General features: G+C 39.3%; 1 protein-coding gene across 1 annotated transcript in view; it reads left to right on the plus strand.

The window, feature by feature from the left end:
• The window catches only part of COPB2 (COPI coat complex subunit beta 2), a 28,019-nt gene extending 11,779 nt beyond the window's left edge, over positions 1 to 16,240 (plus strand). Inside the window, exons 7-22 of the mRNA XM_039487487.1 lie at positions 1,636 to 1,735; positions 2,627 to 2,769; positions 3,013 to 3,212; positions 3,395 to 3,505; positions 3,806 to 3,894; positions 4,005 to 4,111; positions 4,395 to 4,538; positions 8,270 to 8,400; positions 8,696 to 8,903; positions 9,208 to 9,318; positions 11,060 to 11,274; positions 12,895 to 12,987; positions 13,066 to 13,246; positions 13,365 to 13,433; positions 15,249 to 15,347; positions 15,877 to 16,240. Coding sequence (XP_039343421.1) covers positions 1,636 to 1,735; positions 2,627 to 2,769; positions 3,013 to 3,212; positions 3,395 to 3,505; positions 3,806 to 3,894; positions 4,005 to 4,111; positions 4,395 to 4,538; positions 8,270 to 8,400; positions 8,696 to 8,903; positions 9,208 to 9,318; positions 11,060 to 11,274; positions 12,895 to 12,987; positions 13,066 to 13,246; positions 13,365 to 13,433; positions 15,249 to 15,347; positions 15,877 to 15,972 — 2,097 coding nt within the window. The 3' untranslated portion in view covers positions 15,973 to 16,240. The remainder of the gene's footprint in view (positions 1 to 1,635; positions 1,736 to 2,626; positions 2,770 to 3,012; positions 3,213 to 3,394; positions 3,506 to 3,805; positions 3,895 to 4,004; positions 4,112 to 4,394; positions 4,539 to 8,269; positions 8,401 to 8,695; positions 8,904 to 9,207; positions 9,319 to 11,059; positions 11,275 to 12,894; positions 12,988 to 13,065; positions 13,247 to 13,364; positions 13,434 to 15,248; positions 15,348 to 15,876) is intronic.
• The last annotated feature ends 314 nt before the right edge of the window (positions 16,241 to 16,554 follow it).

Raw genomic sequence — 16,554 nt, forward strand, 5'->3', positions numbered from 1 at the left:
CATGGAAATTGAGGAAAAGGGAGAAAAAGGGATGGAGGAGAAAAATATTCTGGAGTTTTCATGTCTTTGAATAGAAAATAGAGAGATTCTGTGATGTATTTTCTGGAAAAACTGAACTAAAAGTAGTATGTTTAAAAATTATGAGTAACATTCTGTTTTACCAGCTGTGAAATATAGAAATCACCTTAAATCTGAATGTTAAAAGTTAACTTTGTCTTGAATAATATTAGAGTATTTTCTTGTAGAGTAATGCATCCATTTTTTTTTTTAATTTTGTGACCAAATTTTGTGCAATTGATGGGTATCCACATGCTCTCTCTATCCCCTTACTGCAGGGTTGGCAAACTTGGCCTGAGGGCCACATCTGGGTATGGAAATTGTAGGGCGGGCCGTGAATGCTCACAAAATTGAGAGTTGGGGTGCAGGAATGGGTGAGGGCTCTGCCTGGGGGTACAAGCTTTGGGGTGGGGCTCGAGATGAGGGGTTGGGTTGCAGGAGGGTGCTCCGGGCTGAGACCAAGGGGTAGGGAGGTGGTTGGGGTGCAGGAGGGGGTCGGGGTGCAAGATCCAGGTGGTGCTTACCTCAGGCACCTCCCAGAAGCAGCAGCATGTCCCCCCTCTGGCTCCTACGCTGAGGCGTGGCCAAGCAGCTCTGCACGCTGCCCCGTCCACAGGCGCTGCCCCTGCAGCTCCTATTGGCCATGATTCCTGGCCAATTGGAGCTGTGGGGGCAGGAGCAGTGTGTGGAGCCCCTTGGCTGTCCCTATGTGTAAGAGCCAAAGTGGGGACATGCCACTGCTTCTGGGAACCATGCAGAGCCGGGTAAGTCCCTGACCTTGTTCCAAGGCTGGAGCCCCGGAACAGGGCAAGCTCTAGACCCCACTCCCTGGTGGGAGGTCGAGGGCCAGATTAAAACGTCTGGAGAGCCGGATGCAGCCCCCGGGACGTAGTTTACCCATCCCTGCTTTACTGTATGTTCAGAGAATAATTGTCTCCTTTTGTATCCACTTGTTCTCTCCAATCATTTTGTCTGTTTTCTTCTTCCTCCTTGTTGCTTTCCATCTTTTTGTTCTTGCTTATGTTCCTTGTCCCATCCATCTGTGATTTCCTTCCCCCCACTAGCTAGGTATGTGTTGCTTGGGTATTGATGGGGGAGTTATCCATTCATAAGTCTGTGGCCTGAGCTGAATGCTATAGGAGCAGAGAAGAAAAGGTTGGGCCTGTGGGACAAAGATAGCACTAGGCTTGGTTTTCCCTTGTGATTCTATGCAGATCTATCTATGTTTATCTTTCAGGAATTGAAGCAAAAAGTACAGGCACTAACGAGTCTTCTATTAATATATTGAGCCATCTTGCTCTCAACAAAGTGTTTTGTAGATAGAAACCCACTTAGCTTAGGAAACAGAGAAGCAGCTACACTAATGGGAACAAATTCATTTTTGGTGGTTGGGGTTTTGTCTTAAGATAGACTCTAGAGTATGCTGTTCTTTGAACACATTGAAGCAGAAGTAAAGGTTATAGAAAGAAGACTAAAGGCATGCTTACATGATTCTTACATTAAATTTATTTGAAGATAGTGATCTGAGAAAATTGCAGTGTTAATGTTTTGTTTTCTTGATCTTCACTCTTCTTACAGAATAAAACCTGTGTGCAAACACTGGAGGGACATGCTCAAAATGTATCCTGTGTCAGCTTCCACCCTGAGTTGCCAATCATAATCACAGGCTCAGAAGATGGTAACTTTATGTTTTCTGACACTTAATATACATGAACTGTAGCGTGGGTTACATACCCTTTTGTGGGCTTGGAAGGATTAGTTTCCTTGTTTTCTTTTTATATTTATATGGCTATAGAACTGGTTACTATTGGTTTTAATTCCCTTTGCAAGGTCCAGCTCTGCTTGGCTTTTGGCAGTTCACTTTATCCCTACACTTTCTGACCTTCAAGAGCTGGTTTTCCTTGATCCATCCCATGTAGGCTTTTTGCTTTCTCTTAATCACTGGTTTGAGATGCTTGCTCATCCAGGTTGGTCTGCAGCCCTTCCCTATGAATTTTTCCCCTTGCTTGGGATACAGGCTTCAGATAGTTTCTGCAGCTTTGACTTAAAATAATTCCAATCTTCCTTCACATTCATATCCTTGAGTACTTCTTTTGGAAACCCCAAATAAAGGTGAATCTAATCCACGACGAGGGGTGGAAGGACATGGCTAAGAGGAAGGCAGGAACTGCAAGAGTACTGCTGCTGAGACGCCTAGGGCATCTGCAAGCAGTGAGGCCCCAGTCAGTTCAACTCCATCTCACTATCTCTGCACAGCCATGTGAGAGCTGCCTGCCAGCTTGGAGCTCCTAATTTCTCTTCCCTGTGATCCCTCAAGCTCCACCAAGAGATTATTCTGTGCTGATTTCCCTCCTTTGGCCTCTGTGACACTTGTGGGAGATACCAAATATCCCCCCAAGCATCAGTGAGACTGCTGGGATTGAAAGATTAAGGTTCTATTTCACTAAAGTTTAAATTACAGGTGTTAGTTTCATATGCGGTCTTTGGATTCTTGTTGTTAAATGCCGTAATGTTTAATAGCCCTACTACTGAGAGAGAAGACTGAAATTGCATACATCTTTTTCTACAGGAACTGTCCGCATTTGGCATTCGAGCACGTACCGCTTGGAAAGTACTCTCAACTATGGCATGGAGAGGGTGTGGTGCGTGGCCAGTCTGAGAGGATCCAATAATGTGGCTTTGGGTTATGATGAGGGCAGCATTATTGTTAAGGTATCTTAATATTAAATTGGAAAGCATACATGAAAATAGTAGCCCATTGCCACAAACTTCTGTTACTAAACTATTCTTTAATACTGAGACAGCCTGTGAAGTGATTAAACAAAATGGGCACTTCAATTTATTGGCATATTCCAAAAGAGCTGTAAGTATTTAAAGTGAATGGAATTAAATTTGAACAACTTAATGGGCCAAAGATGCTTAGTTTTTACTATCTTTATGTACTGTTCTTATTAGCTTGGCCGTGAAGAACCTGCCATGTCTATGGATTCAAATGGAAAAATTATTTGGGCTAAACACTCAGAGGTGCAACAGGCGAACTTGAAAGCTATGGGAGATGCTGAAATTAAAGATGGAGAAAGATTGCCGCTGGCTGTAAAGGATATGGGGAGCTGCGAAATCTATCCCCAGACCATTCAGCACAACCCTAATGGACGGTAATAGGTTTTTTTTTTTCTTTTGTTTTTCCATTTCAGAACAGAATTCTTGACATTTTAAAATTTACAAATATGCCATACAAGAAAAATATACCTTCCAGATGACTGATCTACTTCTAGTGATGCCCATTAGTCTCTGCACACAATTTCCACACCAACACATTCTTTTTCTCAATCTTTAGGTTTGTAGTAGTATGTGGGGATGGTGAATACATCATTTACACAGCTATGGCTCTGAGAAACAAGAGTTTTGGTTCTGCACAGGAGTTCGTATGGGCACATGATTCTTCAGAGTAAGTGTGGTTTTTATTTTGCGTTGTATTAAACAAATGTATTTCTGCTAATTTCCAGACTACCCAAACTATAAACTGGTCTGAAAGTAGTAAGCTGGATTGAGTAACGAGCATTCTATAGCTTGGATTAGATGAAACTTTTATATATTGAATGCACTTTTAATTTTGAAGAAATATTAAATATAGTAGCCTACATGTCTAGTACTTTATAGCAGTTCTTTATGGCTATACAATATAACATTTTGCTATCTTGTTGTCTGGATAATTGTTTTGTAATGGTGCATTTTTCTGTGTATTTAGGTATGCAATCAGGGAGAGCAACAGCGTTGTAAAGATATTTAAGAACTTCAAAGAGAAGAAGTCCTTTAAACCTGATTTTGGTGCAGAGGGTGGGTTTTATTTGTATTTCCTAAATCTGCTAGATTACAGAACTTAACTCTTTTGCTGGAAAAAATATTTGCTAGTGAAATACTAATTCCACATTTGCTATTCTTTGCAGGTATCTATGGAGGTTTCTTACTGGGTGTCAGATCTGTTAATGGCTTGGCATTTTATGACTGGGATAACACAGAACTGATACGCAGAATTGAAATTCAGCCCAAACATGTGAGTTTTGTCAGATGTCACTCTGAGTATATGTATATAACCTGTCATTATCAGGGATGCATTTAGAATATACTACAGGCTTTTCTGAATTTGTTAATCTCATGAAGCTGTTAAAGATAAATTTTTTTATATTTTTTGTAGTAGAAAGTGTCTAGGTAAGAGTCTATCTTCTAAACCCCTACACTGGATGTGCAAATGAACAAATATTTTGATAAAACGTGTGTATCCTCCTTTCTTAGCACAGCACCTTAAAATGTAAATGCTATTTTTTGTTTTTATTTAGATTTTCTGGTCTGACTCAGGTGAGCTGGTCTGTATTGCCACAGAGGAATCATTCTTCATTCTGAAATATCTGTCTGAAAAAGTTGCAGCGGCGCAAGAAACTCATGAGGGAGTCACTGAAGATGGTATTGAAGATGCCTTTGAGGTAACTGCTGTTAAAAGTGGGAATGTAGTTAGGGCAGTGTCCAGTGAAGTCAATGGAATCTTTCCACTGACTTCAGTAGGCTTTGGATCAAGCCTTGAGTGCAGTAACAGCTGACTTTTAGTTTGTAAAAGGTTAGCGTATCATGCAGAATAATTATTACTATAGCCTTACTATAAAAGTGCCCTAACATCTGTTGGAAATTCTATTTTGAGGTGTTGGCAGCCAATGGAGAAAAATTTTGTTTCTGGTTGAAACTTGGGATAAAAGATCTTGGCCTTACAATAAACGTAAAGATGTCTTTAAAAAAAAAACAAAAAACTTGTTACCATTTTCCCACTTTAACTCCTAAAGCATTGTGTTCTAATACAGGGGTTCTCAACCTTTTTCTTTCTGAGCCCACCCTGCCCCCCAACATGTTAAAAAATTCCACAGCCCACCTGTGCCACAACTGTTCTGCATATCCAATAGATTAAAAGCCAGGGTCAGCGTTAGGTAGTAGCAAGCAGGGCAATTGCCCAGGGCCCCACACCACAGAGGACCTCATGAAGCTAAGTTGCTCTGGTTTTGACTTTCAGCCCTTGGCAGGGCTCGGGCTTCAGCTTTTTGCCCTGGGCCCCAGCAAGTCTAACACCAGCCCTGCTCTTCGGTTTATTTTGGTGGATCCCCTGAAACCTGCTCGTGGGCCCCGGACCCCTGGTTGAGAACCACTGTTCTAATATACCGTGTATATACTTGTTCATAAGCAGAATATTATTGGTAAAAAAGTGACGCATCAGAGAGCAGGGGTCAGCTTATAAACAGGTCTACACCAAAATTTGATGATTTTTAAACTCTCTGGAATCATTGAATTGAATATCTAATACATTGTCGTTTTGTTTACCTGGAGCCCCTCAGCTCCCTGTAGCCACGGTTCACCGTTCACTTCCCGCAGCTCCCATTGGCTGGGAAGAGTGAACCGCAGCCACAGGGAGCTGAGGGGCTCCAGGCCTGCAGACGCTCCAGGTAAACAAAACGTCCGGTCAGTGGCTTACCCTGACAGGCTGGGAGCCAAAGTTTGCCGACCCATTTATTCATGTCAATATTGCAGCCTTTTAAAGTTGCAAAGGCTTTGTTTAGTGGACTAGATTAGCTTGAAATGGACCTCATAAGTCTTGAGCCAATATGAAAATATAATGTGCAGAATTGATGGAATCTCTAATAAAATTGAAATAGCCTGTTATCACTACAGACATGCCAATCTACAGGGCTAATAATTTGACAGTGATAAAGCAGGTAACATTCCTATATAAAGTCCTACAAAATCTATAACTACAATAATCTATTTTCATAGTAGTATTTAAAATGAGCCGTGAAATCAAAAGAAAAAGGTCTTATCATGCAGTGTTCAACCTTAAAGTTGTTGAATATGCAGAAGCAAACAATAATTGTGCTGCTGCTTGTGAATTCGGTTTCAGTGAGAAGCAAGTAAGAGAATGGTGGGGGAAAAAATAACACTAAAAGACATGCCAAGAAGCAAGAAAAAATGTCCAACGAGGTGCGCTTAATTTCCTGAGCTAGAGAAAGATCTCAATAATTGGGTTGTTGAATGTCGACAAATGGGTACATTGTCACAAGAAGTGGAATTCGTCTGCATGCTCTGCAAATGTCGAAAGACGACAAATACAAGTCAGTAAAGCCGTCAGTGTTTGTCGCATCAGCGGGCTGGTATACTCGCTTCATGAACCGTCATGGTCTCTGTCTTTGTCAGCAAACAAAGATATTGCAAAAGCTGCCTAGAGATCTGGAAGGAAAAATCAAATCGTTCCAAAAGTTTATTATAAAAATATTGAAAGGAATATGCATTTGAACTGTCACAAATAGGAAATATGGACGAAACACCAATGACGTTCGATCTCCCGAGCAACAGAACGGTAACTGGTGTTGGTGAAAAAAACAGTTTTTTAATTAAAACCACCGGCCATGAAAAAATCCATTTTACAGTGGTTTTATTATGTTTGGCAAATGGATCAAAGCTCCCTCCTGTTGTTGTTTTTAAAAGAAAAACCTTGCCTAAAAACATGAAATTTCCTTCTGGTGTCATTGTACGTGCACACGAAAAGGGATGGATGGATGAAAGTGGGACTATTGAATGGCTGGAAAAAGTGTGGAATAAGAGACCAGGAGCACTTTTCAAGAAACCTTCTATGCTCGTTTGGGACATGTTCAGGGTACACAAGATGGATGAGATGAAAAATGTGGCCAAAAATATGAAAACTACTTTGGCTGTAATACCTAGAGGCTTAACTTCAGTTCTACATCCACTTGATGTCTGCCTGAACAACCCTTTAAAGACAGGCTACGCAAAATGTGGTCTGAATGGATGTGCTCAGGCATGGCGAAGTAACAAAAGGCGGGAATCTGATGAAGCCTGAAATCAATCTGCTCGCCCAATGGATCAAGGATGTGTGGGTGTCCATTCCCTCAGAAATGGTAGAACAGCATTTCCTAAATGATTTTATCAGCAATACACTCGACAGGTCAGAAGATGATGCCATATTTGATAATGACACAACAGAGGCTGATGATGAGAAGGAATCTGACTCTGAAGATGACACTCCCGACATCTACGATGACAATGCAGGTGCAGCTGTGACTGAAGCAAAGTTTAATGAACTGTTTGGTGAATCAGAAACTGATTCAGACTTTGAAGGATTTTAAGACTTTTTAAAGTCTCATATTGTTCTAAGTGACTTGTTTTAAATATCCATTTACTGATTTTTAAATATTGACTGTAATTTTGAAGGTGAATACATATTTGTTCAGTTATTATAACAGGTTTTTCATTAGATTACATTAAAATAATTCTAGCAAAACTTTTGAGTGTTCGTTGTGATGCCAGCTTTTAAAATATCGGGTCGGCAAACTTTGGCTCCCGGCCCGTCAGAGTAAGCCGCTGGCGGGTTGGGATGTCCCGCAGCTCCCATTGGCTGGGAATGGCAAACTGCAGACACTGGGAGCTGAGGAGGTCCATGCCTGCAGATGCTCCAAGTAAACAAAATGTCCTGACCCGCCAGTGGCTTACCCTGATGGCCCGGGAGCCAAAGTTTTCCAACGCCTGAAATATAGGGTCAGCTTATGAAAGGGTCATACAGTTTTTGCTGTTTTTACCTAACCATCTTGGGGGGTCGGCTTATAAACGAACAGGCTAATGAACGAGTATATATGGTAACTAAAATTATTATTTTCAGACATAAAACTGGGTGAAATAGTAGTGTAAATTCTCCAATTTTCAAATGTTGAAATTTAATTAAAGTTCAAGACTTGGTTAGTGGGCATGTGCTGAATAATGTTCTTAACAAGCACTTCAGAAGAAAATGCTGTGCCCTTGTCTAATAAGTAAATCAGACAGCAGTATTAACAAGGATAAAGTTTTTTGTTTTTTTCTAGCTATAGCTGTACATAGTCCAGGTCAAAAATGGAATAATTTAATCCAGATTTTAATAATCCTCCGTGAAGGCTTTTTACTGAATATATTTGTATATGTTAAAACAAATGTGCATGTTTCCAGTTTGTATCTAGAATTCCATCTTTAACTTGCCCTGTTGTGGAGGATGGAGTGTTTAAACTCACCTGGGGGGGTGGGGGGGGGAGAGTTTTTCATGGCTTTCCCAGTCCTAATGTTTACATGTAGCTGGTGTGTTTTAGTTTTTTTAATAACCAAAATCGCTTTATTTATTTATTTTTTGTGGCAGGTTCTTGGTGAGATTCAGGAGATTGTAAAAACAGGGTTGTGGGTTGGCGACTGTTTTATTTACACCAGTTCTGTGAACAGACTGAACTACTATGTCGGAGGAGAAATTGTCACTATTGCCCATTTGGATAGGTGAGTATCTAGTTTATATTCATCTGTCAATATATTTTGTAATGCTTATTAAAACATGTTATGAAACAGTTCAACTTGTCACTAGGTTGTTTGACTTCTTAGCATGCACCACTTTTTCTAACCATATTAGTTTAATATATATTGATGCAATTGGTGCAATATTGCACAGAATAATAAAAATTGTCTAATAGTATGTATATCATTAGTAAAACTGCAGTAAGTTTTAGAATGGTAAGTACTGTCTTGCTATCATAAAATCTACTGAATCTTCTGTTGAAAATTGTTTTTGTTATAGGACGATGTATCTATTAGGGTATATCCCCAAGGACAACAGGCTTTATCTGGGTGATAAAGAGCTAAACATCGTCAGTTACTCCTTGTTGGTTTCTGTGCTCGAGTACCAGACAGCAGTAATGAGGAGAGACTTTGGTATGGCTGACAAAGTTCTTCCTACAATTCCAAAGGAACAGAGGACCAGGGTCGCACATTTTCTTGAAAAACAGGCAAGAGAACTGTTTCTGCAACTGTAAACAGCGTAAATGTAAATTGTAATTCCAGTTTAACCTTTCAGTTTACTCAGCAGGGAATTCTCACATTACTGCATGCATAAACCAAACAGTTATTTAAAAAAAAATTGTTGCTAAATATTATACATTAGTAATTAAGAATAAAGCAGTCTTTTCTGTTCTTTATACAACAGTCAATTTGGCTTGGGAAAAGGGAGATGATTTGATGTTCAGAGTGAAATTTCAAAGATTGCTGATGAACTTGATAGACTACAATTTGACTCTTGAAAAATCTGTTTAGGGCTTCAAACAACAAGCTCTTGCAGTATCCACAGATCCTGAACATCGCTTTGAGCTTGCTCTTCAGCTTGGAGAATTAAAGATTGCTTACCAGCTTGCGGTGGAAGCAGAGGTAAACCTAAGATTAATTTTAACAGAAAGTCAAGCTCGTACTGCAAACCTGCACGTCTTTGGATAAATTTAACAGAGGGCTGGGCCTTATGTAAAGGGAGGGGATCAGGATCTGGGGATGGAGATCAGATCCTTGAGCCTGCACTACCTCTCCCCTTCCCCCCGCCCTCCAGCGATCGGAGGAAACTTTCCTGGAGGTGCTCTATAGGGAATTAAGCTCTGTGAGTTGGGAGGGAGGATGTTCTGTTTGTTGTCCCTCTGGAAACCTACCTGAATTTCCTGAATACATATTGGGTCAGGATCATAACCTTACCTTCCAATTTTGTGTGCTCTTACTGGAGCTACAGTGGAGACCAGAAGGAAGGAAAACACAGCCAGGAATTGGTGCAGGGGAACAGGACTTCTGAATGGATCGGCACTGACTCCAAAGACCTGCCAGTTGCAGGTGCTGAACACCAAGACCCAAACTCCACTTCTAGTGCTCAATATAGATGATCTGGCCCATAACTAACTTTGAGGATAGTCTCGTTAATTGCCCACTTCAAGTGATCTCCTACAGTATGTGTGAACTACTTATGCTTAGCAGTCTGCACCAATTTTGATTGATCCTTGACACGCTGGTTATCTTTCCAAGACTTGAAGAGGAGCTTTGTGTAAGCTTAAATGTTTTTCCCTTCCACCAACAGAAGTTCATAGAATATCAGGGTTGGAAGGGACCTCAGGAGGTCATCTAGACTTTTGCCCCAGCTCCTAAATGGCCCCCTCAAAGATTGAACTCAAAACCCTGGGTTTAGCAGGCCAATGCTCAAACCAGTGAGCTATTCCCCCCGCCCCCTCCCGTTGATCCAATAGAAGATGATTTATCACCTGCCTTGTCAGTCGTGTTATTTTGTAATAGGAACTAAGTGTCCATCTTAAAGTTAAGGCTGGATAGATAATAATTAAGTTACAATATGCTTTTATTACAAATATTTTGAAATTCCTGAACACCAGGTTTGGCAATACTCTAATGTGCCGCCTTCATCTTGCTTCCCTCCCTTTACTAAAGGGAAGAGCCTACTAGTTGCCACATGAAAGTCACTGAAACTGTGTGTATAAAATAGTCTGATATGCTACAACCGTGTTAATCTATAGCTGTTATATTGGCATCTTGTGAGGATATTTGAACTCCAACATCCTGAGTGCAGGGGAAAATACATATAAGTAAGCTACAATTATGTTATGGAGGTCATGGAATCTGTGACTTCCAGAGATCTGCATGACATTTTCTGCTTCGGCTGCGGGGCTGGAGCTGTCAACCAGCGGGGACCCCAGAGCTCTCAGCTGCCACGGGCGGCTGGGGAACTCTGCAGCTCGGAGCCTCCTGCCCCATAGCTCCCACCTGCCACAGCGGCAGGGGCCCCTCTCCCCAGCCACTGCAGCGGTGGATGCTGGACCCTCCCACGCCCTATTTTGTCACAGTTATTTTTAGTAAAAGTCATGGACAGGTCACAGGTTTCTGTGAATTTTTTTTTGTATTGCCTGTGACTTGACAGTGACTTATATGTAAGGCTAAGATTTTGTCACGGTTATTTTTAATAAAAATGAAGTTGGGATAGGAGACCTGAACTTGACTGAACTTATACTCCTGCTAATCTGCAGTTTTCAAAGAAGTCTTTCTTTAAAAAAAAAAAAAAAAACATAATGTGAAAAATGTGCTGTTCTTTAATTTAAAACACTTAAATATGGAAAATCTCTTACAGTCAGAACAGAAGTGGAAGCAACTTGCTGAGCTTGCCATCAGTAAATGCCAGTTCGGCTTAGCCCAGGAGTGTCTGCACCATGCACAGGACTATGGAGGTTTATTGCTATTGGCCACTGCTTCAGGAAATGCTAACATGGTGAACAAGCTAGCAGAGGGAGCAGAAAAAGATGGCAAGAACAATGTAGCTTTTATGAGCTACTTTTTGCAGGGAAAGTAAGTAGCCAACAAAGGCTTGAATTGTGTTCATGTTCACTATTTTTATAATACTCAGACTGAAGTGAACCACACCTCAAATTCTTAATCAGATGGCTGCCACAGGTATGCTACAATTGCTTATGTGGAAATAGAATATTTTCCTGTTGTTTAGCTATCCCTTATGAGATGGAAGAGAGCCAGCATCATGTGACTAACAGACCGTTCTAATTGGGAGTTGTTGCTGTAATGTAATGTAACTGGACGTGCTTATTAGTGCTCACTAGCCTGGGTACAGTGGAGGATCTATCACTTCCATTTTAGGGAGAAGTTTGATAACTGACACCCCCCCCCCACACACACACCTTTTGCTTTAAAAAAAAATTGAAATTTGTTGTCATACAGGGATGGAAACCTTGATATAAACTGTTTACTCAAAAGTTTAAGATAGTGAAAGGGGGAAGGGCATCATCTCAATCAAGAATGGCAAGAGACTGGTGGCTCTACACAGTTTCCTATGCTCTGGAGCTTTCAATTGCTTTATTTTAAACAAATTCAAAAGCGCTCAGTTTTTAATGTGACAAGCTTGATATTTTGAAATTTCTTTTATTAGAAGAAAAATCTTTTTGATATCATTTCATTACAATTCTCCTGTCTGCTAAAACTTAGTCTTACAAAGAGCTATTTTGTTTTAGTAAAATTATGAAGACATTTGAAATTTTTGGCCTTGTCAGAACACATCACTCAAATTCCTGTACCTCCAGAACAAGATTATAAATCTTAATTCATGGTGCAGAGATGTTAGATCACACCCAATTCCTCTTCAATGAGAAAAGGAAAGATGTTTCTCATTGCAGCCAATGGCAAAACCACTGTTGACTTCAAGTAGAACTGGGCTTTGTCTTCTGTACCAACTGAAATAATACTAAAGACACTCTAGTCTGTAAAGTTCCAATGGGTCATAAAGCATGTATATAAAATTTTTGGTTAGTGGATTGATACCTTATTTTTGTTCTATCAACTCTGAATACTTATATTCAAAGTAATACTAATATTCGAGAGACTAAAAACACAAAGTATCAGAGGGGTAGCCGTGTTAGTCTGGTTCTGTAGAAGCAGCAAAGAATCCTGTGGCACCTTATAGACTAACAGATGTTTTGCAGCATGAGCTTTCGTGGGTGAATACCCACTTCTTCGGATGCTATTCACCCATGAAAGCTCATGCTGCAAAACATCTGTTAGTCTATAAGGTGCCACAGGATTCTTTGCTGCTTCTAAAAACACAAATTAGATCAATGCCAAATTAATCCCTGGCAGAACTCTTGGTTATGATGATACACTAGGATTGTACTTGACCATAAAACTTTCTCAAAATGAAATTCAGGATTAAAGTTCCATGCTACATTTTGCTTACTCTGGGGTGTCTAACAGTTACTGCAAGTGGCCTTTCAGAAAGACTGATGATCCTACATCTTTTACAATAAAATGTGGTACTTCAGGTTTGAGCAGAAAGACTTAACATTTGGTTTTCATTACTTCAGCAACTTTATGATAAAGTATAAATTAAATGCAATACTTTTCTGTATTTTAACAGAAAAAATAGTATTACTGTATTGACAACTTCAATATTTAACCTTCCAGGGTTGACTGTTGTTTGGAACTCTTGATTAAAACTGGACGTTTGCCAGAAGCTGCCTTCTTAGCACGTACATATTTGCCAAGCCAAGTTTCAAGGTAACTTTTTAATGTATTTAAAGTAGAAATAGGTTCCTTTAAAAACTTTTGCTTACAGCATATCTATTCGTTTAACAGGGTTGTAAAAATGTGGCGAGAGAATCTTTCTAAAGTCAATCAGAAAGCTGCAGAGTCTCTGGCTGATCCCACAGAGTATGAAAACCTCTTCCCTGGATTAAAAGAAGCTTTTGTTGTTGAAGACTATGTAAAGGAAACTCATACTGACTTGCGGCCCGCTAAGGAATACCCACTTGTCACTGTAAATAAAATATTTTGTTTTCATTTACATAAATGATTCCATACGTGGAGCTCTGATTTTAATTTTTTACTGCTAGATCTTTCATGTAAGAGTATTTTTCTCTCTGCTGTTTTGTTAGCCAAATGAAGAAAGAAATTTACTGGAAGAAGCAAAAGGTTTCAAACCTTCAGGAGTAGTAGTATCCCAGGTCAGTGATACAACTGTATAATAAAGTTCCAGGATGAGGAGGATTTGGTATTGTGCACTATAGCAGTTGCTCTGGGGACACTACACCCACCTTTAATGGACAAATTATTGTTCTAGTTTGCTTTTGTTACTACTTCGGGTCACTTTTCTCTTGCTCCATCAAAATATATTTTCACAAGTTTTATTGACCTCTTAAGCTATTACTGACAGACTGGGGCACTAAAAATAAGTACATGACATCAAAAACAAACAAAGTTTGGTATTGTGAGCTAAATGACGGTTCTTTGGTTTCTGAAAGATTGAGAGAAATTCTTAGTGGTACATCTTATATGGTTGATACATCTGAGTAATAGCTTGTTACTGTGAGTACGAGTGCAAATATCTAGTAAATTTCAGCAGGATGAATCACTCAGCGCTAGGTCTTCCTTTGTGGTACTGTTTCCAACAGTCTGAAACTTAAGTGATCTAAAGTGATTAAAAACACCCCATTTTTAAATCAAATGACTAGATAACTTAACCTCTTTCATAGCCAGTGTACTACTATAAAATGCCCCAAATTGCCCGATGGGGAAATCTGTTTCCATTTCTCCTGCAATAATTGGAAGGCCTGCCTTTTAAGCAGGTACTACCTTTTGAGAGCTTTAAACCACACAACTAACCAACCAACCCTGTCCCTGAACTCTTAATAAGAAAGAAAATGCTGATCTAGTCCTGCTTTGTGTTCCTCAGACTTACACCATTAAATGTTCTCCTTCCAAGCATTCTGTAGAAGGCCCAGGTAGTAAATTGAACCTGCTCCTATGGCACATTCTTTCTTTAAGCCCCTTCATTTTACTTTAAAAATCACTAGTTTTACAAAGTTTTTTTTATTTTCACCCTACTTTTATATCATTCAAAGATATAAAAACTTGTTTTATTAGGAAAATACAATACATTGCACAATATATGTATGATAATACATTAATGTGTGTATAGGCAAAGCTGCCTGTTGAAGTAAGGTTGGGTTAGTCTAGAAGATGCACATAATAAACAAACCGGCACAAGTGCATGTGAATCTGAATGTACTGATGAATCTCATGCCCACCATTTCAAGTGGCTAGCTAATACTTCAAAGATAATCCATTTTAGTGTCAAATAACTCCATCTACAACAGTAAACTGTTTAATCCCCAAATAAAACTATTTGAATAGAGATGTATTGTTTTCTTAAACTCAGAGGTGGCATTGTTTTGAGTTCTATTTCAGTTTTGCAGGAAACCACATTGAATTCTGTTCAGAGCATTAATCTATTGAATACTTTTTCCATCCTGCTGTCCACCAAAATAATCTTGATGTTTACCTAGAAAAATTAATAGATTTGTACACTGATTTTCAGCTGTTTTTGTTGTAGTAAACACTGAAAGTCCCAGGAAAAATAAAAACCAAAAACAAAAGGGCCCTATTTATCTTTTACCATGGTAAACCCTAAAAAACTCACTTTGAAAATATAAATTGAGAAGAAAATTCCAAAGTGAACTGAATTTCTTAAATTGAAAATATGAGAAGCTTCCATGCTGCTGTTATGTAAGAAGCTGCATTATTTTGTGGTCTCAGTTGTAAGTGACTTCCACTGTAACAAGAGAAACCTAAAATCAAATGTCAGCAACTGGAAAGTGCTGTTCAAAAGCTACTTAGGGAAACCTTAGACTTTAAGTGGAAAAAACAAACCCTTGCAAGAAAGTATGATTTGCTAGCATCTTGAATTTAGACTTTTAGGCAGAGCTTTAAATAAATATAAAAAGACTTGTGACTATGAAATCTCATTTTCATCTCATAAGGAATCTGAAGAGGAAGAACTAGTCCCATCTCCTAAACCAGTAGTGGCTCCTCCAGTTCCAGGAAACTCTGATCCTCTTCCAATGACAAAAGATGAAAAGGTATACTTCAGTTTCAAAAGTATAGCTCTGAGATGGGAAGGAAAGCTAATCTGAAACTTACAAATTGATATTTTATAATCTCCAAGGTGAAAAGGTGATACATAGATTAGCATATCTGGACTACTGTACTGTAAAGTTTCACTTTATTTTGTGAGGATAGTAACTTAGCACTAGTAAGTGTTGAAGTTTGCAAAATACCCAGCTAGGAAAGGGGTGTATATCCTCAGTCAAAACTAGGTCCCACTTAGTCCAGCAGCTGGCCTTTGCTTATTTATATGACCAGAGGCCAGTTCCATATGAAATAGCTGCACATGCAGTAGTGGAGTATGTTTAACAGAAGGTATCTACTCCAAGTAGCAAAGCAGTTTCTATTTGTAGTTTTAAATTGCAGCAGTAGTTTATAGCTAGGTGTAAAGAGCTGCATCAAAGTTTGTTTGCAAACATAACCTACTAAAGGATTTACAACATAGAAATTCTACTATAGTTGTTTCTTCCTGGCACCTAACCCTAAATGCTTTCCTTCTCTTAGGCACTACTAGACTTGGATGATGATTTGGATAACTTGGATCTGGAGGATATTGATACTACAGATATCAATCTGGATGAAGAGATCTTGGATGACTGAACTTGATTTTTATTTGTGACCAAATCCTTTCATTCATAATTGTTACACTGAGAGGAATTACATTTATATGGACTACAGCGATTGGAAACTAGCTTGATTTTTATGCTGAAGCTGGACAACATAGGTATAGCATGCCTATCAGTTGCACAACAGAGAATTTTCAGATTGCAACATTTTGAAATTCATTTAGTGTAGCAACTAAGCAGCTCTCCCTAAGCTGTGTCACATTTATCAAGAGAAACTCAAAATAAAGTGTTTTAAAGAGACACTTAAGAATTCCACTTGTATTCTTGCTTACCCCCATTCTAGGGAAGAATGCTTATAGTGAACATTATATTGAGGTAGTAATGCAACTGTGACCTACAGTCTGAGTGGAGTGAAAGGCAAGAAAGCCAGGATACCATTTCCTTGTCTTGCAGTAGCAGTGCAACATGCTACTTTTTCAGGGGACCTGATCATCTATAACTACAGCACAAATACTCCTAAAATTTAGGACCTGTATCTTCAGATGGGCACCTATGGTGTTAGACAGCAGTAGCACACTTTCTAAAGTGACAGATATTTGGTAAAACTGGATTAGTT

Source organism: Mauremys reevesii, linkage group 9, assembly GCF_016161935.1.
Source record: "Mauremys reevesii isolate NIE-2019 linkage group 9, ASM1616193v1, whole genome shotgun sequence".
In the NCBI taxonomy this organism is placed as follows: Eukaryota; Metazoa; Chordata; order Testudines; family Geoemydidae; genus Mauremys; species Mauremys reevesii.